The following is a 26,420-nucleotide window of genomic DNA, read 5'->3' as shown; positions in this document are numbered from 1 at the left end:
TTCAAAAGAGCATAATTATGGGAGCTCATGCATCGGTGCTTCCAATGCATGAATTCCCATAATTAGGTGTCTTTTCAGTTGCTCACATCATAATGTGGTTAAATGGTACAAGGAATGGTGTTGAACAGGTCAAACTACCTACACCGACAGAACTGTTAAGGATTACTCAAGGTGGATGTCAGGTCCGTGGTGAGTGAAGGAGGCAGTACATCGCACCATCTCAGTGGCTGGACAATGTGCAACAGCTGATATCACAATACAATATGGAGAATGCAAACGATATTCCAAATGACAATACGCGCCACACTCCGACTTACAGTGTTCCAGCAGACAACCCAAGACACTCTTTTCTCACCACTAATCATCGTGATAGCGAATGGTGTAACATGAACATCATGCTGTTTAGACACTGGAGGACTGGAAACATGGATGCTGGTCGGATAAGTACAAATATCTGGTGGAATCCACCAACAGACATGTGTAGAAAAAGTCCATGGAGCCATTGTGCATGGTGCCCACCACCCAGGCAGGTGGCAGTGGTTGGTTAATATGGGGCATTTTTTGCTTTCAAGAACTAGGGCTTAGGTGCACATGGACCATCATTTCTCTAGTGAGGTCTACCAGCAGCTCTTAGGAGACTACATGCACCTTGCTATACTGCATTTTGTCCTGGAGAAAAACTGAATTTTCCAATACGATAATGTGCCATGTCATTGGACAGGCACTGTGCATGAGTGGTTCAAGGAACACAGACGAGATATCACCCACTTGACTGGCTTAAAAATTTGTCTGACCTCAAATACAAATGAACACCTGTGAGAAGTTTTGAAACGGGAAGTGAGGCATATGGACAAGCAACTGTCATCTATTCCGAAACTGCAGAAAGTCTTTCAGGCAGCATGGCTGCAGATCCCTACAGATGTCTTCAGACATCTAGTGAAATCAATATCTAGGCAAATAGCAACTGTTATCTGTGCAAATGGTAGCACAACACTGTATTAAGCAGATGGTTATAATTCAGTGATCACTCAGGCTATAAAAAACATGTACGTTTATATAAGGGAATTGAGCTTTAAAGGATAAGATAGATTTCGGCTCGCTCTCGCTCTCTCTCTCTCTCTCTCTCTCTCTCTCTCTCTCTCTCAGTGACCAATCACTCTCTTATGATCTTTTCCCATTTCTTATTTGCTTGAATCCTGACCAACAAGATGAATTTGCTTGAGATACGGAATCAGTTATGCCCTGAGACAATATTCTTTGTCATGGGATAACACACTGTTTTTTAACTGTAGTTAAAGCTTAATAAAAACAGATATAAATCAATAATAAAAAGAGATGTTTGCTTTTATTTTGAGGCAGATTAACTGATATGTCTAGCACAGCTACTGTCTTCAACATGCCCATTCACTTCCATTTGTATGTAATAACTTGACTCCTAATGGATGGATTTTCATACCCATTTATATTTAGCTCTGTTAGAAAAATCTTCCAAGGAAAGTAATTAAATTTCTCTTTTAAGAACAATTAAGGAATTTTATGATTCTATTATGTATAGGCTATAAAAAAACCATTGTTGCAAAAATTAAATCTCCCCCAAGAAATTGAGGATAATTCTTTGTAAAAGTCTTGCCCTTCATCCCCAAAGTGCAACTGTTACAACACTTCAGAGTGGAAGTTTATGATCTGTTGTAAATATCTGCAAGTGGGCCTTTTTTATTTATTTATTTATTTTATTATTATTATTTTTTTTTTTTGCATAATTTGAAAAAATATAATGGTGTCACAAAAAATGTACATCCTGTTGTTAATTGCTTTCTTGGTATATCAGCTGCATTAAAGTTGGTACTGCTGAGAATCCTGGAGGCTGTCGCTGAGTATAAGCTATTTTATTTAATTATAGCTTCTTTTTTTTTTTTTTTTTTTAATTTTTTGAAATTATAAACAGCATATGTACAGTTCTATCGAAAACAAGCATGTAAAAAAATTATATTGGAGGAGATACAAACAATATACCATTGGCTATTTCCACTCCCAGAGCTACAGATGTTTCATGTGTCCAGCAACGAGCTACATTTCGAATTGTATAACCACCACCACCTAATAACAGCAATGGCAAGTTATATTTTTTCACAAAATCCACACATTTCCCATGCCCTTTCAAAGTAAGATTAAAACAACCAAGGCGATCCCCAGATAGAGAATCTGCTCCACACTGAAGGACAATGGCACTAGGCTGATACATTTCCATTACTTTTGATATCAGCTGCAACATACAATTTACACAAGATTAAAATGAATAAATCAGGAAAACTTTTATTATAAACAAATACAGATATAAAGTGATCAAAATTACAGTGAGCAAATAAATAATTAAAAATTCATAATAAAATTTTACCATAATGCTTACCAATAAAAATAAATTTTTTTCATAATGCTTCCCATTCAGTACGCACTATGGAAATAAAGAAGTAACATAAAAGGAGTATGTCATTTGTACGATATAAGTAATTTTACTTTTTTCTATGAATCCTAGCTACCAAGAACTACCAAGAACACTGCTAAAAACCTATTAGAATCAGAGCATACAATACTGTAGTATACTCCAATATTACCAATATCTGAATTCCACTTCAACAACTATGTTTAGCAATATGTGTGCTTAGCGGTAACACTTTTGTTACTATGCCAATCTATCCATCAAAAGAATTTTCACATGTAGTAACAGTGGTAAGTAGTTAACTGATAAAATGTATATGATTTCATCATATTTATTTTGCTGTAAGCAAAGGTAATGAATAGAAGCATTTAAAATAACAGTTCCTAACAGGTGTGCAATATTTTAAATATTATCATTTCACATAATGGAGACATTCATTGACACCAAACTACATCCAATATTTCATCCAATTGTAAGCTAGCTGAGTTCACAGCAAACTCTGAGTTTCTGTGAACTCAGAAAAATTATATTAATTTTACAGGGTTAATTAATTTATATTAATTACATTAAAATTATAATATATATTAATAAATATCACATTATATTAATTAATTTAAAATTATATTATTATTTGTATAATATAAGAATTTTTGTTTATACATAGCCAATGTAGCTTCCCTGCTGTTAAACCCCCACATCACTCCAATACACATAAAAAAACATTAGCATTAGCAGAGGATTAGGATGCAAGAAAGCAAACTTATACAGCATTACCAAAAAAAAAAACCTCTTCCCATTTCACCGATCCATTTCAAAAGTTTGTCCACTTCTTTTTTTTTTTAATTTATTTAGCTATCGACTTCCACAATGACAGATGGAAGTTTGTTCCACCATTCAACTACCTGCTGGCTAAAGGCAAATTTCCACACATCTATTCTACAACTGTCTTTCCTCAATCTGAGTTTGTGTCCTCTCAGGTTTGTAATCTGAGCAAGAGGAAGCATCTCATTGGCATTGAGTCTGCTCAATCTATCCAAGGCTTATACGCCTCAATCAGATCACCTTACAGGTGCCTAGTCACAGACAAAGCAATTTACAGAACTTATGCCTTTCTTCATAAGAGTGCCACTGCTAAAAACCTATTGTTCCCCTTTGTTCTTCTCACCAATCTTGTTGCCCTTCACTGTACTTGTTCTAGCAACTCTACATTGTTCCTAAAATAAGGCCTCCAGACCTGTACACAGTACTCAAGGTGTGGCCTGGCCATTTCCTTATACAAAGGTATAATCACCTCGTCATCCCTACTAGCAAAATTCCTGTATATCATTGACAAGGCCCAATGACCTACTCTCGCAGCCTGTCTGCACTGCTCAGAAAACTTCATAACTAACTGCACAATTACCCCGAGGTATTTTTCATTCTCCACTATCTCCAGCATAGTATGACACAGTTTATACATTTCTCTGTGGTTCATAATCATCATTATCAGTGATTTTCAATCCACTGCAGGATGAGGCCTCTCCAGAAACTTTCCAGTTCCTTTTGTATTGTGCAATGGCCATCCATTTACTACCCACGAACTAGTGAATTTCACCTATCCATCTCCATTGTTGTCTTCTAGGTTTTCTTCTAGCTCCTCTAGGGTACAATTCTGTTATTTTCTTAGTCCATCTGACATCATGTCTTCGAGCTGTGTCCTGCCCAAGAATATTTTAGATCTTTAATTTTGATAAGATTGTCCTTTATTTGAGTTTGCTGCCTAATCCATGTGTTTCTCTTCTTATCTAACAGTCTGACTCCTAATATAATTCATTCCATTCTTCGCTGTGTAGTTCTCAGCTTCTCTTCCATTCTTTTGGTGAGTTCCCGAGTTTCACATCCATAAGTCATAAGGTGTGGAGTCATTATTTTATTTCAGATAAATTGGGATATTGCTCCTCAGTATGTGACTATATTTCCTGAATGCTATCCATCCAAAATTTATTCTTCTCTTGACTTCCAGGCACTTATCACTGTTACTGATAAATGATTTGTCCAAGGTAAGTATATGAATCCAACTTTTCAATTTCTACACCTTCAATCATTATATCCCTTTTTGTACCAACTTGTTTATCATTACTTTTGTTTTAGCCGTATTCATCTTTAGTCCAAAATGCTTACTAACTCTGCATAACTGATTAAGATTTTCCTCTAATTCTTTGGGATCATGGGTTATGATCACAATGTCATCCGCAATTTGTAAATGGCATAGGTACTCTCTATTCACATTGACTCCTTTCTGCGACCAGTCTAATCTTTTCAAATCTTCCTCAAGGGCAGCAGTAAACAACTTTGTAGATACTGTGTTTCCCTGTCGAACTCCTTTCTCAATTTTAAATTTGCTACTGTCTTTGTCTAGTCTAATAAAGGAGGTAGCGTTCTCATATATTTTCTTCAAAATCATAATATATGGGGTATTTATGCCTTGCCTTTCCAGTGCCCGAAACATTGCCTTATGCTGTATGGAGTCAAACGCCTTTTCATAATCCACAAATGCCAGGCATAATGGTGTTTTATATTCATTTGCTTTCTCCATTAGCTGTGATATTACGTGAAGGCGATCCATAGTTGAGAATCCTGTCCTAAAGCCAGCTTGCTCTTTTGGTTGAGTTTCATCAAGTATTCTTTCTAATCTGTTAGTAATGACCCTTATGAACAACTTGTAGATGTGGGATAACAAGCTAATTGGTCTATAATTTCCAATTTCTGATTTATCTCCTTTCTTATGCAGCAAAACTATGATTGCATTATTCCACTACTTAGGCATCACACCTTTACTAATGCATTTTGTGAAGTCTTGCTAGTTTTTGTGCCATGTCTCTTCCTCCCAATTTTAACAACTCTACAATAATTTCATGTTCCCCCGGGGCCTTCTGATTCTTCATTTTCTTCAACGCATGTTCTTCCTCATCAAGAAGGACATTGGGTATGTCATATGTGTTACTAATTTGTGATCCCTCTTCCCCACTGCTGGCATCATTCCCTTGCTCCTTGTATAATCTCTATAGTACTTTTCTGCAATTGAATTATGCCTTCTCTACTATTTATAAGTACACCATTGCTATTCTTCAGTTTCAGTATCATTTTATCTTTCTATATTTCTGCTCATGGCTGCTGATTGAAATCCTTTGTTTTCCCTTAATGCTTGTTCTACTTTTTTTGTATTAAATCTTCTTAGGTCCTCTCTTTCTAATGACTTTGCATAACTCAGTATACTCAATTTTCTCCTTGTCAGTGTTTATCTTGCTCTTCATTTGTCGTCTTCATTTCATCACAACAAGTGTTTCTTGACTAATTTTTTTCTTCTTTGGATTTCTTTTTAGGTTCCTTGCGCTTTATCACTTTCAGAAAGTTGTAGTATTCCTCATCGATATCTTGGTCCTGAACAGAATACAGAAGCTCAAACTTGTTCTTAAGTTCCTGTACATACTGCTTTTTCTCCACTTCTGTTATCTCAAACACCTCCATATTATTTACACTAGTCAGTTTTTTCCTTTCTTTTCTTATATCTATATCAAGTGTGTATCTTAACATTGTGATCACTTCCAAGATTTACCTTGTTCATGATGGTAACATCATTCACAATATCTTCTGTTAGTGAGGATGAAGTCTATTTCATTAGTTGTTAATCCATTTGGGATCTTCCATGTCCACTTTCTGTTCACATTTTCCTTGAAAAAAGTGTTCATTATTGACATTCCTCAAGTCTTTCACCTCTTTCATCAATTCCAAAATTTCCCTTTCTGCACTGTTTTGTCTTTTTCCAACCTTAGCATTGAAGTCCCACATAATGATAGTGTAGTGGGTTTTCTGCTCATCAAATTAGGTGTACATTTCTTCAACCTCTTCATCATCGTGGTTAGATGTTAGTGCATAAATCAATATAACCTTTAGCTTGTACCTCTTAGAAATCCTGAACAGTAGTCTTGACACCTTTGGTGATGTACTCTTGAAATCCAAAATGTTGTTTTTTATATCTTTATGTACTAGAAAGCCAACTCCACCTGCGCTCCTTTTACCATTTCCATTGGTGTACGGCAGATCTCCACTTGATAAACTTATGATTAGTTTCTTCTTCTTCTTGTTTCAGCTAAACCAATGATATTCCAATTCACATTTTCTAATTCCTTTTCCAGCTCTAATATTCTATCCTCACTGATGAGCGATCTTACGTTGTAACAGACCAAGTTCATTTTCCGTGCATGGTAGTCTGGTCATACCTAGAGATTCTTAGCACCCTCTGCTTCCACTGTGATCCTCCTACTACCATAAGAGGAGGAGTGAAAGCCGCTGGGGACTGAAGGCCATTTGGCTTGTCGTGCTGGAGGGTTTGGTCTTTTCCTCTTCACGCTGACCAGGCATCTTGAAGGGAACCACTCTACACATTCGTTGCCACATAAGTGACGTAACAGGGCTTACCATCGAGAAGATGCACACGAGTGGATTTAGGGAGGTAGGCCAACTGGACTTCTCCAAAATCTTCTGAAATAGAAAGATATTGGGTCCATTAGTGTTTTAGTCTGTGTGTCTAATAAAACAAAGAAGGCCTGTTCCCCTCTAGACCTCTCTCTGGGGATGCTGCTACCCATATGTAGAACTTTACATTTGTTAATGTTAAACTTCAGTTATCCCTTGTCAGCCCATCTCCCCAACTTTTCTAGATCTTGTTGCAGCAGCATACTGTCATTACTATCATTGACAACCTTGCCAACCTTTGTATCATCTACAAACTTTGACATTAAGCTTGATATACCTTTGTCAATATCACTGAATAATAAACAAAACAACAATCGGTCCAATACAGACCCATGGAGACTCCACTAATAACATTAGTCCATGAAGAGCAGTGTCCATTGATTACCACTCTGTCTTTTCCCACTCAACCATCCCTTTATCCACTGAAGCAACATGCCCTTAATGCCATACTACTCCAATTTGTACAGTAGTCTTCCATGAGCAACAGTATTAAAAGCTTTTCTGAAATCCAAGTATATGATATCAAAATTATTTTTTGCATCCAGTTCCTTTCTAATCACATCCATGTGCTGTATGAATTATTACTGCATTCTTTTCTAGATAATCCTGCAATGCTTCTTTAACCTATCATAATTATGGCTGAGGGTTTGCTTACTTCCTTTGCTGCCTCCTTTAATACAACTGAATAGATTCCATCCACCCCAGGTGCCTTTCTTATGTTTAACTGACAATTTCTCCTAGCTCCTCCATAGCCAGGTGGGCAGGAGCAGTAGTGCATTGCACACGCTTCTTGATTAGACTGGGGTTCGATCCTGTGACCACCAAATACTGAGGATGCGGAAAGGTCAGGGAATAACCCATGCATATCCCCAGAGCAATATGGCCTTAGTTGCTAATGCTCCAAAAAACCAAATAACAACAATTTCTCCTCCACTTTGCTCTCAGATATTATAAAATCATTTAGCTCCCTGATAGAGTTTAATAAGCTTCTATTCTTTGCTTCCCTACAGAATTCCTCATGTGTGAATGTAGATGCAAATCTCAGCAGGATCATCAACAGTCAAACCATCAATATCAAGTGAACCAATCAGATTCATCCCCTTTCTTCTATAGTTTATATAAGTCAAAAAGTCTTTGCTGTTTTTTTTTTTTTGCTTCCTTTGCCAAAGATTTCCCGTAATCTGCCTTCACTTGCCTAACCTCTTTTGTGACTTTATTACAGATTAGCTTATATCTACCATAGGCTTCTGTGTCATCTGATAATTTATATGCATCCCAAGCATTTTTCTTCTCTGCCATGAGTCTCATTAGTTCATCTGACATCAATTTGGGACTAAACCTTGAACAGTATTTCTTAGTTGATATAAAAAGCCCAATTACTTCCAAGGTTAATTCATTTAATGCTTCCCTTTAGAATTTGCAGTTGATACTATCATCAGTTGGTCCCACTCTATAGACTTAAAAAAACTCAGAGATTACTGTAGTCATCTTTACGAAAGAAAAACCTTTCCCTTTACTCCTGACGGTAGTTACATTTTTAAGTAAATCTCACATCAGTACACTATGATCACTGCTACCTAATGGTTCCTTTATCTGTAATTTCTTCATGCATGAATAATGACTGCTGATGATCAGATCAAGAGTATTACTCTCTGTAGTTGCCTCTCAAACATGCTGCTGTAGAAAACAATCATCCAGTAAATCCACAAAAGTCTTCCTAGTGTGCGATTGACCAAACCTAAAGTTCCATTCAATATTGGAAATTTAAAATCCCCCATTATAAGCCATTCTGATTTACTAGCCCACTTGATTTTCTCTGTATGGTTGTTCACTGCACTCGTCACAGTCTTTTGTCCTATAACACACTCCTGCCCTCATTTTTGCAATCCCAGTGCTTATTTTAAACTAAACTGACTCAACTTTGCACTGTCCACCAATGTCATCCCAACAATATCTGCCTATGATGTCTTGACCAGCACTTCAACTTCATCAAATTTATTTACTATACTCCTAGCATTGGTGTACATGCAAGTATACATGCACCTGTTCTTACCCTAACACAGCCAATGTGTTTACTTGTTTCACGATGACTTCCAACAGTTCCTGAAATCCCCAGCAACTTGCTTTCCGGGCTGCTGTTCATTCCAATAAAAGCAGTGCAAGAATCACTGTCACTAGTGCCTATGGCTACTATTAATCTGTCTGTGAATCCCCTGAAGCTAGCATTTTTCTGACCCTCCTAACAGTGCTTCAATAGCATCAGCAAATAATCTTGCACCCTTTCTATTTAAGTGTATCCCATCCCTACAGAAACAATCTCTCCTGTTAACAAGTACAGACCAGGCTGATAAAAATTCTACCCCATGAGCCTTGCACAATCTCTCCAGGGCCAAATCTCATCACATACTCCCTCCTATCATGTCTGGGCAGAATTGCAGACACTTTCAAATTTAACCTTAACTCGTGACTTTTTTTAAACATTGACCTGTATTTGCTAAGTCTGCAGATCTCCAACTCTTAACTTGGAATTACTTTGACTACTGTCATAAGTATAAATCAAAAATGAACCATTTTTCAGAGTCATTGCTATCTCTTCCTTCCAAATCTGTGGAATTTCACTACCAATGTTTACTGTTTACATTCTTCCATGAATGTAATTTTTTTTTTTTTTTTTTTTTTTTGTTCTTTCACTATCAGAAAGCCTATCTGTAAAATACCCTTGCAAGCTCAGCACATATTGAAGAAAAATTGTGTTCTATAACAAAAGATAAATATACATTCAACACATATGATTTCATTAACACCATGAAATGCCTGTATTTTTGGACTTCTTTCTCTGTACCATACTCTATCATTATGATCTTTTGTTTACAAATGTATCATTACATTGTGTTATCTGTTTTTTTGGAGTTTACAATACATGGCAAATTTTGGTTATGCCTTTTGAAATTTTGCATTGTACTTCATTGGCATCTAACTGAAAGAAAACTTCCTTCATACTAATACGTAAAAACAGAATAACACTAATATCATGTTTCTATTTTGCCACATAGAACACAACAGCACAATTGATGGCCAATCTGAAACTCACTGACAAAAATAAGCATAAATTTTCGAAATTAAAAAAAAATCTAATTTTAGTGTAGTTTTACTTTTTTTTTCTGTGAAAATAAAAAGAGAGGCCAAAAAAAATTATTTTTTGCAAAAGATAAAGAAACTCTGTTAACAATTGTATTACAATGTGGAGGCAAGAAGAGTCAAATCAAGTAAAAAAAAAAAAAAAAAGTGGATTCTCCATCATAATTCCAGAGAGTTTGCATGTATGGATTAAGATGACCCACCTTTCTTTTGGGTCTTAGCTAAGCATCCACAATTCATTACCTGTAATGATGGAAAAAACAATGTGTGGATAAACAGCAACAAGTTAACAAAGATAATGACAAGAGAGAACTTGAAATTCATCAGTGAGGATGCATAGCACAAACTTGGCTGAAAGCACTCAGTCTCAAATCTTCTGTTAAAGTTGAGTGACATGTCCTGCAAGATTTTTTTTTTTTTTTTTTTTTTGATTTGGTAGTTGTTGGCGCATCGGCTTCTGTGGCCATATTGCACCTCCCAAGGTTTTTTGCAGTACTTTGATCCAAGCCCGAGGCGGGAATCGAACCCGCGACCTTTGGGTTGCCGGGCAGGTACTTTACCCACTCGGCTGGCCCGGTCGGCGTCCTGCAAGAACTGCCCATTTTATTGGTAACTCTGAAAATGTTAAGCATCAATCTCCTGGTTGTTGTGTGCTCCAAACACAACAAGGCATCAAATCATTAGTTTCTGAAGTTTATGGTTGACCAGAAAGTGAGTAAACTCTGATGGAGATGTAGCACCTATTAAAGTTAGTGAACCATAAAGAGTCTTCTAATAATTAACTGCATATTTCCCCAAAAGCTTGCTAACATTTTGTGAATTTCTGATGCATTTTTCCCTAATTTGAAACAATTTCAGCACTCACTAAAATCCTTATTATAAACAGCCATGAAATACATAAAATACCTTCAATTTCACAACATGTGCTAATTCAAACTGACTGCAAATAAATGAATGATTCATCTTTTCTTTATGTAAATGAGCCAAAACAAGTTGACAAGCCACAATTCCATAGGCTGCTGTGATTTCAAGACAAAATCAGTCACCCAAGAACATTCTGATCACCTCATAGAGACTAAATTATCATGTTAATCATCTATTCACAAGCATTTGTACCAAACTAAACTAAACAATTCTTAATAGGGGTGGTGGCACCCCAAATGGTGGCAGGCACCTTGAGAGGTGCCAGATTTTCTCTTCAATATCTGGAAAATATTTATTTTATTTTATTTGTTTATTTTTTTTTGTGTCTGCTTGAACCATTAGCATTAGCATTATACAGGCATACAATGCAAGAAAGCAAACTTATGCAGCATCAGCCAAAAAAAAAACCCTCCCATTTCATCCCCCATTCATTCCAAATGCCTATCCAGCTCAGCCTTAAATTTATTTAGACTATTAGCTTCCACAACAAAAGATGGAAGCCTGTTCCACCAATCAACTAACCGCTGGCTAAAGGCAAATTTCCGCACATCTATTCTACAACTATCTTTCCACAATTTGAAACTATGCCCGCTCAGGTTCTTAGTCTCAGCAAGACGAAGAATCCTATCAGCATTCAGCTTACTCAACCGATTCAAGGCCTTATACACCTCAATCAGATCACCTCGCAGGCGCCTAGTCTCCAGGTGCTGCAATTTGCAGAACTTAAACCTTTCTTGGTAAGAGCACCCCTTTGTTCTCCTCACCAATCAGTTGCCCTTCTTTGTACTCATTCTAGCAACTCTACATCCTTCCTAAAATGAGGCCTCCAGACCTGTACACAGTACTCTAGGTGTGGCCTGACCATTGCCTTGTACAACAGGATTATCACCTCCCTGTCCCTGCTAGCAAAATTTCTATATATCATTGACTCCATGACCTGCCCTGGCAGCCCTTCTGCACTGATCAGCAAACTTCCAATTTGGCTGCACAATTATCTCCAGGTCTTTTTCACTTTCCACTTCCCTGAGTGTAGTACAACCCAGTTGGTATGTTTCTCTTCGGTTATTGGTACTCATATGCAGTACTTTGCCAATGTTAAACTCCAGTTGCCACTTCTCAGCCCATTTTCCCAACTTATCTAGATCCAGTTGGAGTAGCATACTGTCTTTACTGTCGTTAACAACCCTGCCAACCTTTGTATTATCTGCAAACTTGGACATTAAACCTGATATACCTTCATCAATATCATTGATAAATATACAAACAACAATGGGCCCAACACTGAACCCTGGGGGACTCCACTAATAACATTTGTCCACGAAGAGCAGTGTCCATTGATTACTACTCTGTTGTCTCTCACTCAACCATCCAGTGTAGCAGCTTACCCTTGATGCCATACCTCTCCAATTTGTACACCAGTCTTCCATGTGCAACAGTATCAAAAGCTTTCCTGAAATCCAAGTATATGATATCAAAATTATTTTTGGCATTCAGTTCCTTTGTGACCACATCATAGTAAGCAAAGGCGCCTCCGTAGCCAGGTGGGAAGGAGCAGCAGTGCGTAGCACACGCTTCTTGATTAGACCGGGGTTCGAGCCTGTCACCACCAAATACGGAGGATGCGGAAAGGTCAGGGAATGACCACCGCATATCCCGGAGCAACATGGCCTTAGTTGCTAATGCTCCTAAAAAAAAACCAAAACAACAAAAAACATAGTAAGCAATCAAATTGGTCAGACAACACCTCCCTTGGACAAACCCATGCTGTGTCTTAACTATTACTGCAGTCTTGTCTAGATGATCCTGCAATGCTTCTTTAACCAGTGATTCCATTATTTTCCCCCGGAACACAAGTTAAACTAACAGGTCTGTAGTTACTTGTGTCACCTTTTGAACCTCCTTTGTGAATTGGTGATACATTTGCAGACCTCCAGTCCATGGGGACCTCCCCTGAGTCCAAGGAACCTCTCATAATTATGGCTAAGGTTTTGCTTGCTTTCTTTGCTGCCTCCTTTAATATAACTGGATAGATCTCGTCCACCCCAGGTGCCTTCCTTATGTTTAACTTCAACAATTTCTCCTCCAGTTTGCTCTCAGTTATTACAAAATCACTTAGCTCCCTGATAGCATTTGATAAACTTTTGGCACTCTCCTCATTGAATAACTCCTCATGTGTGAATGTAGACTTTTTTTTTTTTGGTAGTTGTTGCCGCATCGGCTTCTGTGGCCATAATGCACCTTCCAAGGTTTTTACAGTACTTTGATCCAAGCCCGAGGCGGGATTCAAATCCACGACCTTTGTGTTGCCAGGCAGGCACTTTACCCACCCGGCTATCCCGGTCAGCAGTGTGAATGTAGATGCAAAATAATCATTCAGTTTATCAGCTACCTGAGCATGATCATCAATAGTCAACCCATCTATGTTAAGTGGTCCAATCTGATTCATCCCTTTCCTGTGTCTGCCAGATTTTCTCTTCAATATCTAGAAAAGATTTTTTATTTTATTTTATTTTTTTGTGTCTGCTTGAACCATTCCAATATTTCATCTAGTTTTAGTGGTGTGCAATACTTACTGTAAATTTTAAGTTTTAAAAAAAAATTAAAAATATATATGTTTTACACATTTGTGTAAAACATATATATGTTTTACACAAAAAAAACCATTTACAAAAAAAAAAAAAAAAAATTAATTCCACATGTTACCGTATTTAGCAAACACGTGGGCTCGAACCATATCCAAATCAAAGATAAGCACTTCTGTGCTCCCATGTAAACCACTTGGCTACACCAAGTCTTACTTGTGGGAAGGGCCATATTGTCAAAGCCACTGTACACATACGCTTTGAGGAAGTGATTCTGCAAACTTTTCATTTTCTTCCTTTCCAAAATAGTATATTTTATAGTGTACACACTACAGTATATTTTTTAATGGGAAATACTTTTATTTTCCTGTTATACTGCACTGTACAGTACTTTCTCTCAGAAAAAAGTACTTTACTGTACAGCACTATGTAAAATAAGTTAATATAGAAATACAGTATTTGTTGCTCTTCTTTTTATGACTATAGTAACCAAGTGTTCCAAGATGGTCATCACATCTTGGAATTTTCTAGATTTTCTCATCACCCTAAGTTTGCCAGATTCAGAAGGTTTAACTACAAAATATATAAACTGAGGATATTTAATCTTAGAATTGAGTGTTAAATGGAATGAATAAAAATAAAAAAATATTTTAATTTAAAGGAAGCAGAAGAAGAAATTGCTTACAGGCTGAAAAACTCCTTGTTCATAAGATTCATCATCAATACCATCACGTAAAGGAAAATTCACAGCATAGTATTTGCCTTTTCCTGCACCAATATCCTGGAATTTTAAAATAACTTCTAAATATAAATTTCTGATTGTCAATCATAGATTTTGTTGTAAAATTTGTTTCTTATATATATATATGATTGATCAGAAAGCATTAAAATGTTATTATATTCTCTTTGGTACTAAAATACAAATGTGGTTAAAATTTTATTCAATCTATAACTATGTGAATGGTTCTAAATAAAAAACACCACTCTGCATGGTTTTTGATGTTTGTAGACTTAAATCTGTTTTTAGTTTTTACACTGATTTCCAAAATGTTATTCTTTTTTTTTCTCCCCCCCCATCACATACAGTTTCTTCACAAATTAATTAAATTGATGTCATGAATTATATTATTGAATGTATTATATTAGGAGTAAATGCTGGAAATTTGTAAACTAAATCTTCACAGGTTGGCGATGCTGTCTTCAGTCATTTGTTTCTTGACCTTGAGAGCTGATTGCAGCATTTATCAGTGTGAACTCAGTTCATTTTTGAGTTTATCGTGTGAAACTTGTGATAAAAAGTGAGTAAAGGGTCTTCCCACAAATGTTTGAATTCTGTTAAAGTTGTGGAAATTGCGTATTTATAGTGTGGAAGTAAAGTATTTTGTTACAGTTGTGTCAAGCAAAGACAAGATATTACAGAATTTGTGAAACGTGTATTGTGCTTATACTGGGGTGAAACTTGGTGACAAGGATAAACAGTAGGCTCCACATAAAGTTTTTTTTTTGCCAAAACTGCGATGAAGCAGTAAGATTGTGGAAAAATGGTAAAAAGAAGGCTATACCATATGCAATTCCCACGATTTGGCAGGAGCCTACAAACCACTGTGTTCACTGTTACTTTTGCTTAGTTAATGTAGAGGGATACAATGCCAAGGACAAGAAGGGCATTGTGTATCCTAATATTCCATTTGCCATTAGAATAGTCTGATATGGAGATAACCTGCTATTTCCATGCCCTCCACTTATACTGGAGAACATAGCAGTGGACAGTGCTGAAAGTGAAGCTTCGAAAAAATATAACTGAAATCTACACACCTGAAGACGTTGAGTCTAGACCTCGACTGTTTTCACAGCATGAACTCAATGGTCTGATAAGAGATTTAAATTTACTAAAGGAATCTGCAAAACTCCTTGGTTCTACACTTAAGTCAAAAAAATCTTCTAGCACATGGGACATTTTTTTCATAGTACAGAGAATTGGAAATAGTTTCCTACTTTTCTGAGGACAATTTTCCAGTAATATAAATGACTTAATGAACTATTTAGGAATTAGTTATAATCCTACACTGTGGAGACTTTTTGACTCATCAAAGAGGAATCTCAAAAGTGTGCTATGTTATTCCACAATGAAAATATATGTAGGTAATGCCAGTAGCTCACTTCATTTCAAATATACATATGAGAACCTGAAGAAGTTGTTGACAGATATTAAGTATGAAGAACATGGTTGGCTGGTCTGTGCAGACTTTAAAGTGACGGACATATAACATGGACAGCAATCTGGCTGCAAAAAAATGCGTTGCTTTTTGGGATAGTCTGGCAAGGAGTAAGCACTGGATGTAAGGTCTGGCCAAAAAGGGACAGTTTGTTGCTTGAATCAAAGAATATAGTTCATAAACCACTGGTAGACCAAACCGTTTGATGAAAGCTTTACCTCAGGAAGATCCATGCTTCAGCTGCCTTCATAATAAATTCACATCGCTCACCCAAGGGAAGCTAAAACAAAGTATTTTTGTCAGACCTCAAATTTGCAAACTGATGAGAGATCGAGATTTTGAGGGAACTATAAACAAGAGAGAAAAACACATGGATTAGCTATGGATCTATTGTTGGGAACTTCTTAGGGAACAACAAGGAAGCAGACCAAAAGAATAAAAGATGAAAATATGTTATATTTTCCACTTTATATTCAATTTTCAATAAGTATGGTAAACCCCAAGCCAAATTCATGGCAAGCAAAGGGTGGTTTAATAAGTTCAAGCATGGGACTGGTTTCCAAAACATTAAAGTATGTGGTAAAGTCAGCAGTACAAATTCTGCAGATGCAAAGAAATTTTGTGATGTGTTGGGAAAAAAATATTGATGAAGGCTGCTATTCAAAGCAGCAAATTTTTAACATTGACAAGACTACTCTGTATTGGAAAAAAATGCTGTCTCGAACATACATTGCCAAAGAGGGAAAGACAATGCCAGGTTCCAAGGCTTTGAAAGATAGGGCCACACTCTTGCTTGGGGCTAATGCAGTGGGAGATTACAGATTAATACCACTGCTTGTGTACCATTCTGGAAATTCTCGTGCATTAAAGGGCATCAATAAAGCCACTCTACCCATGCATTTTTGATCGAACCAGAGAGCATGGATAACAATATCTCTCTCTTTCAGAATTGGTTTAAATGCTGCTTCATTCCAGAGGTTGAAAAATATTGTAAAGACAACGAAGTTCCTTTCAAGGTTTTGCTTCTATAAGATAATGCTCCTGGACATCCAATGCATCTAGATGATTTCAATTCAAACGCGAGTCATATTTCTACCACCAAACACGACTTCACTCATCCAACCTATGGATCAGGGTGTTATTTCGAATTTAAAAGCATACTATTTATGCACAACATTTACTCAGGCATTGTCTGCACTAGATGGTGCGAAAAATTTCACGTTAAGAGACTTTTGGAAATCTTACATATTTACCACGCCATCTTAAACATTAAGAAGGCCTGGGCGGAAATTACTAAAAGTTGTTTAAATGGCACATGGAAGAAAATATGCCCACGGCACGTAAAAGGTGCCGAAGGGTTTGAAAAAGGCGAATCATATGAAGAGGTAACAGATAAGATTGTGAAGGTTGCAGAGTTACTTCAATTGGAGGTTGCTGCCAAAGACATGGAGGAGTTAATAGAGGAAGAAGAGAAGGAATTATCTAACGAATAACTTATTGACTTACAGGTAGCAATAGTGAGGGAAAAAAATGCCGACGAAGCTCAAGATGAACCAAATGAGCAGCAGAGATGCATCATCACCAGAGAGATGGCAATGGCATTTCGTGAAATTGCATCAGCAATGGCGAGGTTTGAGAAGATGGATGCTGACAGTGAACAATTCTTAAAAGTTAACAGAGGGGTGAATGATATGCTTGCTTGCTACAAAGAAATCTATGATGAAAAAACCACCGTCCAGTCATCCATTGATATGTTCTTTCATAAGGTTGAGTGTTCGACCCCTTCTAAATCTCCACAGACCTCACCTCTGCAGTGGCATACTTATCAGCTGAAGACGTTGATTCTGGCAACAATGCTCGAGAGGTAAAACTAAATGACGTTATGCCTGTCTCCTCTCATATTTTGTAATTTTATAATTTTTTAAAATTGCACGCTTTTGTAATTTTTCAGAGATAAAAAATTGAATAAATACAATAAATACTTCTATTCACATGTTCATTGAACATTTCTTTTTTGATTCAATCAATTCACTGAGCACAGTTGGAAGTGCTGCATAAGCATGAGGGAAATTCTGACTTATCCGTGGAATGCAACCCTTATGTTAATCGGGGAGTGGCTGTATTTAGGACATGGTCATCGGAAGGTTTTAAGATATCAAGAAAAAAAAAAAAAAATTTCAAATTTAAAAAATAATGCACAGTCAATTGATGAAATTTTTACTGCCTCAGCAATTAAATGAGCATCAACTTTCAATGGGAACTTGTGCACCATACAGTCACATACAACCATAAATTACTTCCTCAATGAGCAAAAGAATAGAGCCGACCGGGATAGCCAGGTGGGTAAAGTGCCTGCCTGGCAACCCAAAGGTCGTGGGTTCGAATCCCGCCTCAGGCTTGGATCACAGTAAAATGCAAAAACTTTGGGAGGTGCATTATGGCCACAGAAGCTGATGCGCCAACAACTAAAAAAAAAAAAAAAAAAAAAGAATAGAATTCCAGACTTCGGCATTAGAAATGGCTGTGAGTAAGTCAGAATTATCCTTCTGGTTTAGTCTGCTTTGATAATTAATTTCCAAAATGAGAGTGGAAGATGTGAAAACCATTGGTATAATAAATCCACACATAATGTTCTTCAACATATCTAGGAATACTGACCACAGTATGTGGATGTAAAGTACATTGGATTGAAGAATATGTTTGGATTTTTAAAAGATATCATAACATTTAAAAGAAACAAGAAAATTGCTTTATTCAAACCAAAAGACAAAAAAATGAACAACGTTTTTGTATAAGTGAAAATAGCATGCCAAGGATTGTCAGCTTGCTTGACCTGTTTAGGATTGCTTTAACCAGAAGTTTGCAATTCAGAATTTATTTTCTATTTTCACATGAAGGCATGAATATCCCTTTTCAGCACACAAATAAATAAGATGACAAGGAAGCCTATTACCATCGACTGTTTGCTCTTCTTTAATACCCTTGCTACTCCAGTTTTTAGGCATACCATGAAGGCACATTATTTACACTAAGTTTCATACAATTTATGAAGGAATCCCAGTGCTTCACCCTCCAATGATGGTGCTTTGAAGAAGCTGCTTTCTGCTTTACAATTTTTTTTATTACAAAAGGGTTCCCACATTAGGATATACAAAGTGCTAGACCCAAAAGTATTTATAAAATAAATTAGCCTCAACCTGGGTCTTATTCGCCACCATCACCTTCAAAGTAGTTCCCTGAGAGTGTAAATACCAATCCCAGCAACTTCTCCCATGATTTGAATGCTTCCTGAAAGTTCTTCTTCTTCATAGCGTTCAGCACCGCCTGCGATTCGGTTTGGATATCCTCCACGCTATCAAATTTTCAACCCTTCAAGCTTGATTTTCATTCTTGAGAAGAGGAAGAAGTCACAGGGGGTCTAAGGCTGGTGAATAAGTGGGGTGGGGCAATTGTCATGTTGTTGGATGTCAAAAACTGCACCACAGTGAGAGGTGTGGGCCAGCGCATTGTCATGATTAAGGACACAGTTCTTTGTGCGGGCACTTCTCTGGACGTTTCCTCTTGACGGCTTCCCTTAAGCACCTCACGATCGCAGTAGAACTTTGCGTTGACAGTCTGGCCAGGAGGGAAGAATTCCTAATGGGCAATCCCATCAATGTCTTCTAAAAACAGATCAGCATGGGCTTCACATTGCTCCTCACTTGTCGAGCTTTCTTCGGTCGGGGCGAAGATGGGCTCTTCCACTAGAATGATTGTTGCTTGGTTTCAGGGTCATACCCAACTCGTGTCACGGTGACGACCGTAGAAAGGAAGTTTTGATCACTCCTGGCCTGTTCTTTTGAAGATCTCTGCTAACTTCCATGCGATACTGCTTTTAGTCTTCACTCAGTAACTGTGACACAAACTTGGCCGCAATCTTTCTCGTGTTCAACCGTCTGATGAAATCTGCTGACGCATGCCATACGATAGTCCTACAATGCCACAAATGTCGTGGAAGGTCCACCTGCAGTCTTCAAGGATCGCCGCCCGAACTTTTGCAACATTTTCCGGGGTGGTGCTCGATGATGGATACCCAGAGTGATCGTCGTAAACCGACATTCAACTGTTTTTAAAACGGTTAAACCAGTAGTAGATCTGCGTCTGGCCCAAAGCATTGTCACCAAAAGCTCGTTTCAGCTTCTTATGGGTTTCTGCTGCTGTATCATTAAGAAGGACACAAAACTTGATGCAAGCACTTTGCTCTCTCACACCAGTCATAGCAACAATTGTAAACTACGCAAAACACACCACCAAAGAACTGCACATAAATATTCAATGACTCTATCCAGCACGACACCGCATGGCACACTGATTCACAAAGGATGCATGCAGTGTTACCTAGCAGCACAAGTCCGTACTAGATGCAGTTCCTGAGCAACATTCAACTTTCAGGGACATTTTGGCAGTACCGCGTATATCTGGGCGCATTGGCCATATTTTATTATCATCATCTGCAGCAATTAAAAATGACCAATTTTTCAGAATCATTGCTACCACTTCTTTCCTTAACTGTACAATTTCACTAAAAGGGCCTGTTGCTTTGTTCTTCCCAACAAGGTTTTTTTTGCTATTTCGCCATCTATGGAGACATATTTCTGAACAATATTCCTGCATAACTAATAGGAAGATGCAAAATATGACACCCCCATTTACAAAATGCAAAATCTGTTTTTGCAGTTTGCGATTCGGTTTGGATATCCTCCACGCTATTGCAGTTACTACAGTTACAGCAGATAAACCTATCCTGCTGGAACTACACTATCAATTCTGTGGGGGTTAAACTGTGGGGGCCAAAAAATTATGCTTATTTGTTTGAAAATGTCCACTTACATCACGTTTCCCAAGGCTAACAGCTGAAAAATCACATCTACACAGTGGAGCCATGCTTTACATAATAAAATGATTGATTTACCATATAATAAAATGACACTACTTTATTATAATTCTTCCAAAAAACAACTAAAAGTTGAGGTAGAGCCCAAAGGCATTTTTACTAGCTGCTTGGTTTTAAAAAGGGCAGCACTTAAGTTTTCCCCTTTTTTTGTCAATACATTTTTAAATTCTTTTTGTGACATTCTTCATTACACAAAATCTATGGCATCATCAGTTGATTAAATCTCAACCATGATTTTTTTTCTTCAATTCAGCAATGTTTCAGGTTTGTTGGTGTAAACCTAGGTCTTATTTTCCAACATGGATCACATGTCACAGCATTTACTGTAACAGAAATACCATCATCATCCTCAAAGAAATACATCTTTTTTTTTGGGGGGGGGGAGTAGTTGTTGGCGCATCAGCTTCTGTGGCCATAATGCACCTCCCAAGGTTTTTGCAGTACTTTGATCTAAGCCCAAGGCGGGATTCGAACCCGCGACCTTTGGGTTGCCAGGCAGGCACTTTATACCCACCCGGCTAGCCCGGTCGGCTAGAAATACATCTGTAAATGCAATTCCATTGGTCTGCCGATGTCTTTTGTCGATCTGCAGATTTCAATTGGACAAATACTGAAAATTCTGTTTATTTACAGCACAACAGAGGTGAAAGTGTGCTTCATTTGTCATCAAAAAGTTAATCAAATCTGGATTCTATTGTAACAGTCTTTTAAAGTCTTAGCAAAGCTGAAGACATGCTGCTTCATTACATTCGCTTGATTCATGTGGGAGTGCTATCCTGTATGAATAAAAGTGCAAGTCCAAGTGTAAAATTCAACCACAGGATCAATCTGTAGAGTCCCAGTGACTGAGAATGTCTCCACCAAGTGACAAGGACTTTGTGGAAACATGTCTCTTTCTCACTGCAACACTTGCAGGAGTTCTAAGGTCTCAATAGTAATTCAGGTTTCACTTGAACAACAAAACCAGTTTCCCACCATTGTTTTAACCAACAGATGATAGTGCTTTGTGAATGAACAACATCACTTATGGTTCACACTGAACTTACTGTGAAAAACTACGCTGAGTCTGGGTCACAGATTCACACCAAACATGCCATTCAACTGAAAGAACAGACTACAGTCAGTCCTCGTATAACAAGTGTTTACATTACACGAATTCGATCATACACAATTTATAAATAGGGGAACGATATCTTATATAACACGAACCGAATTCGCTTATGCACGATTCGCCTTTGTGTTTACAAGAAATGGCAGTAGAACGCGGAATCACCCCAACTGAACGCAACACGATAGGAATGAAGAGGAGATTCTGAAAATGTATTTATGTGTTTTATATCAGTGAAGGGGAAACGCATTTCACCATAATAAAGTAAAATTCCAGCTATCGGTATTATCGCGAATGCAATTAGATAGTTTACTACCAGTTTATAACAGATTCCACTAGCAGAAACGCAACTGGAAATTGTTTTTATTGTTTTATGGTAGTAACCCTTAGAAATGTGCTTTAGTAAAATGTGAGGTGTTAATAGTGTATCTCTGCCTTTACGGTGTTGTTTATTCAGTTGCTACACGCGCGCAGCTTTGTTTATGTGTATCAAGCATGCCTCCTCGTTTTGTAATTGTGCTTTATTCCCTAAAAATGAGTAAAATACTTAATTAAAAGGTGTGAAAAGGAAGCATCCTGGTGAAGACACTGCAGATTCAGAAAGAAAAGAAAAAAAAGCAATATCGATAAACAGAGGCGGACTGGGTCAAAAATTCTTTCCCGGGAAAATTTGTAGTGGCCTCACACTAGCGTTTATGGCCAAAATCACACCGGCCACCGGGATTTCCCCGGTAAGGCTTATGGCCAGTCCGCCACTGTCGATATCGAAAAAATATGAAACTGTAAAAGGCTTTGAGCGAAATGAAAGACCATGTGATATTGCACATGCTACAGACCTAAATGAGGCAACGCCAAGAATTACAAAGAATGCAGAGAAAATAAAAACGACTTTTACAGCAGGAACAACTCAAAGGGTAATTAAAATCCATTAGATTAAAGCACAAAGAATTGGAAGAGATGGAACGGCTGTCATCTGTTTGGATAGAAAATCAAACAAAAAACAAGTTTGCTTACAATAGAAGCAAAAGCATTAGCAATATTTTATTACGTAATAGTCGTAATAAAATACGTATTTTATTCGTAAAAAATACATATTTTTATTATTTATTATATTATAATAAAACATAATATAATAATAATAAAAAATATTATAAAAAATTATAATATTTTTTATTACGTATTTTAATCGTTATAAAATACGTAAGTATTTTATTACAATTATTTATTGTGTTTGGTAATGTTTTGGTTACCAATGTGTGTTCAATCTTGGGTGGTCGGCACCTAACCCTATTTTTCCCATAGGGCCTGTTGTTTATATTGCACGAGGGTTTCTAGGAACACAACTATCGTGCTATACGAGGACTGACTGTATTCCAAACTCCATTTCTCTGTGTTTACAAAAGACTCAACCTTATGTGCTGACTAATACTGAATACCTTCCAAGCAATTAACACGTTTATGTTCCTTCCAGCACGATCCACTGACTCAAAAACTATTAATAATCATGACAATTATGAATTAAAAACATCAGTACACAGTGCTTCATTTTGTACCTATGGCACACATGTTAACCTTTTTTTAGATTTTATAACCCATGGAAGAGACTGCATATATGTGTTTTAATATTTCTTTGGTTGAAAGATCTCACCTCAATGCTAATTAGCTTCTCACTATAGAAATACTATGAAATGACTGCACAACAGAGAACAATGCAACTGTTACATTTTTTTTTTTTTTTTTTTTTATGAAAACCCCAAACACGAAAGGTATCAAAACCTATAGTCGCTGGTGTGTGATGTCGATTGTGATGGTGGTTTCTTCAGATGAGTTTCGCAATCAAAGAAGGTAAATGTTTCTATTTTGCAATAAAAACTAGCAGAGCACACAAATTAACAAATTCATTAATGAGAATATATAGAAATTCAGAAATTTTTTTAAAAAAATCCAATTTTATTGTTTATTTTTTTTTTTATTTTTTTTTTTTTTTGTGAAAACAAAAATACTGGATTTTTGCAAGTTCAAGTAACTTTGTCACAAACTAAATGTTACAATGGTGAGAGAAAAGGATGAAACCGGGTGAAAAAAAAAAGATGAATCCTCTTAAAATATGAAGAATTTGCAGCAATGCATACCTAATTTCACAAGACCTCGTTTTACTTCGCTTTCTTAATGCTAAAAGTACTGTCAAAATGGATCTAATCACAGAATAAATCAGCCCTGCTAAGTATAACATAACACCTAACTGTCTAACCAGTGTTTGACAGAAACTATGACAAGCCATCACAAGCTACAGTGCCAGTGAAAAATGGCTGAACCAGTAATGGCCCAATCTTCACTTAAGAAGAGCAGACCAGTAGTCACCAAATCAATTGATCAACAGTGCAGAGGAGAATGCAGCTCCTCTGCATCCTTCACCAACTCCCCTGCATGGGAGGATGCAGAGGAGCTACTGGAGTCTACTGGAGGAGCTACATGGAGAATTAATGATGAATGACAAACTGCATAAAATTCACAAGGTTGTAAAATTCACAAAGCTGAAGATATACAGTATTCACAATACTGTATATCAAAACTATTGGGAATCATGTCAGGAAGGCTGTCAACCTAGATACTGCCATTTAATTCTACCGCTGGAAGAGGAAAGCAAGGCTACCGATGCTTCATACCTGTACTTTGTATCCTTCATCAAGAGACCATCTTCCATAAGTTATAGATAGTAATCTCTCATGAAGGATAAACAACAAATAGTAACCTGTTATTACTAAATATTATTCATTCGATTCTTTTTTTTTTTTAGATTATTTCACTTCACTTTTAAATTCACTCATCCTCATGCATAATGTACTTATGACCCCATTTTGCAAGCATTTCACTCAGAAGAAAATTCTCAGGAATCATTCTGCCATATAAAGTAAGGTATGACTATATACTTTTACACACAGACAGGAGAACACTGAAGCAGTAATTTTTATATTCACACTCACCTGTTAGCAGACATAATGAAGTTAATATTTCTCCCTCCATAAGGACCTTCAGGTATGTATAGAAACACAAAATTCAATAAAAAAAAACTCAATTATTTTCATTAAGAAGGATATTTTTCAATGCCAGTACTATTTCTCTCATTAGAAACCACTGGAAGTTATGAACCGAATCAACATTATCATTTTTTTATGAAAATCCTAAACACAAAAGATAATATAGTACATGCATCCATAGCCGAGTGGTCAGGAGCGGGAGTGCAGTAGCACATGCTCTTTGAGTAGACTGGGATTCAAGCCCCTGACTGCTAAATACAGTCGATCTGCCAACCCGCACTGGACCAGCATGGTAGATTATGGTTCATGTCCCTCAGCATGAATTGTTGAGGAGGCTTCCATCCTGCAATGGGTTGATAATGGCTGTAGTTTACCTTTTTTTTTTTTACATGCATTGACTTAGTACAATGCATGTGTTAAAGGTTAAGAAGACATAGTGCCCATAGAAGTATCTACAGAAAAGGCATAATGCAGAGATTGAGCATCTATGAGACTGAGTGGAGAGAGAGAGAGAGAGAGAGAATCATAAAAGATAAGCCATTATTTACCCTGACTGCTCTCTTCAGAATTAAGTCTGGGAGATAAGGGAGGCTTGAGAGTATACCACCCCATATGTGGGAATAATATCTCATGGTAAGGTGGATATCAGATTTGTGCAGTATCAGTAGTTATTTCAAAGGAAAGTAATGGCTGAGAGCGAAAAAGACATTCAGGCATTCATTTTTCCATGCAGAATAAACAATATTTGGCATGTACTATGCCAACCATGATTAAAAGTCATGGTAATTCCCAATATCCTAGCACTCATTAAAACTAGAATGAATCAATATTAATAGCTTTTCTGTGCATTTTGTATATGCAACAATCTATATTGTCTATAAACTACATAAATCTTAACACGAATCTTTTCTTCTTGATATATTTTCTCTTCATTAACTACAATAAATACAGATACACACAAAAATAGGAACACAATTTGAGGAGTCCACATATCTTCAAACATTTTAACCCACCCATAGATAATTTCAGTCAATCAGCAACAAATAATATATGTTACATGGACATATGCTATTATTCCCAATGATCTCAACTTGGTGTTAACCCCATGATGGGCATGCACTTACCATTATAATAGGGAATGCACCATTCTCCAAGTGCTACATTTTTGAAACCTTTATTAAGCAAGAAATAATTCAAAATTGTTCATTTTTTTGCTGCCACCATACATTTTCAATATATTATTAATACAACTGTAAAGAATATGTTGCTTTATATTGAAAACATATATTTTTCAATTTGTTTAAAATAATATAACATTAAAATAACATGTGCTTGGCCTTTGGGCAAGCACATTTTTTTCTTATTCAAATTTGGCCCCTTCTTGGGGTTTGGTTTGGTTTGTATTGGGGTGTAGTGGTGCATGGACTACACAGGTCATAAGGTACCAGTTCATATGGTATGATGTGTTTCAGATGTTTACTTTGGATTTAAATTGTTCTTTTTAACCTGATTCGTACTTCATTGGGTTA

At 36.9% G+C, this 26,420-nt stretch overlaps 1 protein-coding gene across 4 annotated transcripts in view; it reads right to left on the bottom strand.

Annotated features, from left to right (window-relative positions):
* HDAC1 (histone deacetylase 1) overlaps positions 1 to 26,420 on the bottom strand; it is a 318,028-nt gene that overhangs the window by 130,848 nt on the left and 160,760 nt on the right. For all 4 annotated transcript variants that reach the window (XM_090378886.1, XM_090378885.1, XM_090378887.1 and 1 more), the window contains 2 exons: positions 14,282 to 14,377; positions 2,014 to 2,263 (listed from right to left, as the gene is read on the bottom strand). In XM_090378886.1, coding sequence (XP_090235012.1) covers positions 2,014 to 2,263; positions 14,282 to 14,377 — 346 coding nt within the window. The remainder of the gene's footprint in view (positions 1 to 2,013; positions 2,264 to 14,281; positions 14,378 to 26,420) is intronic.

This window comes from Mastigoproctus giganteus, chromosome 8, assembly GCF_048544385.1.
Source record: "Mastigoproctus giganteus isolate SK-2022 chromosome 8, ASM4854438v1, whole genome shotgun sequence".
Lineage (NCBI taxonomy): Eukaryota > Metazoa > Arthropoda > Arachnida > Uropygi > Thelyphonidae > Mastigoproctus > Mastigoproctus giganteus.
Note: the sequence above shows the minus strand (reverse complement) of the source record. Positions and strands in the feature narration are given on the sequence as shown.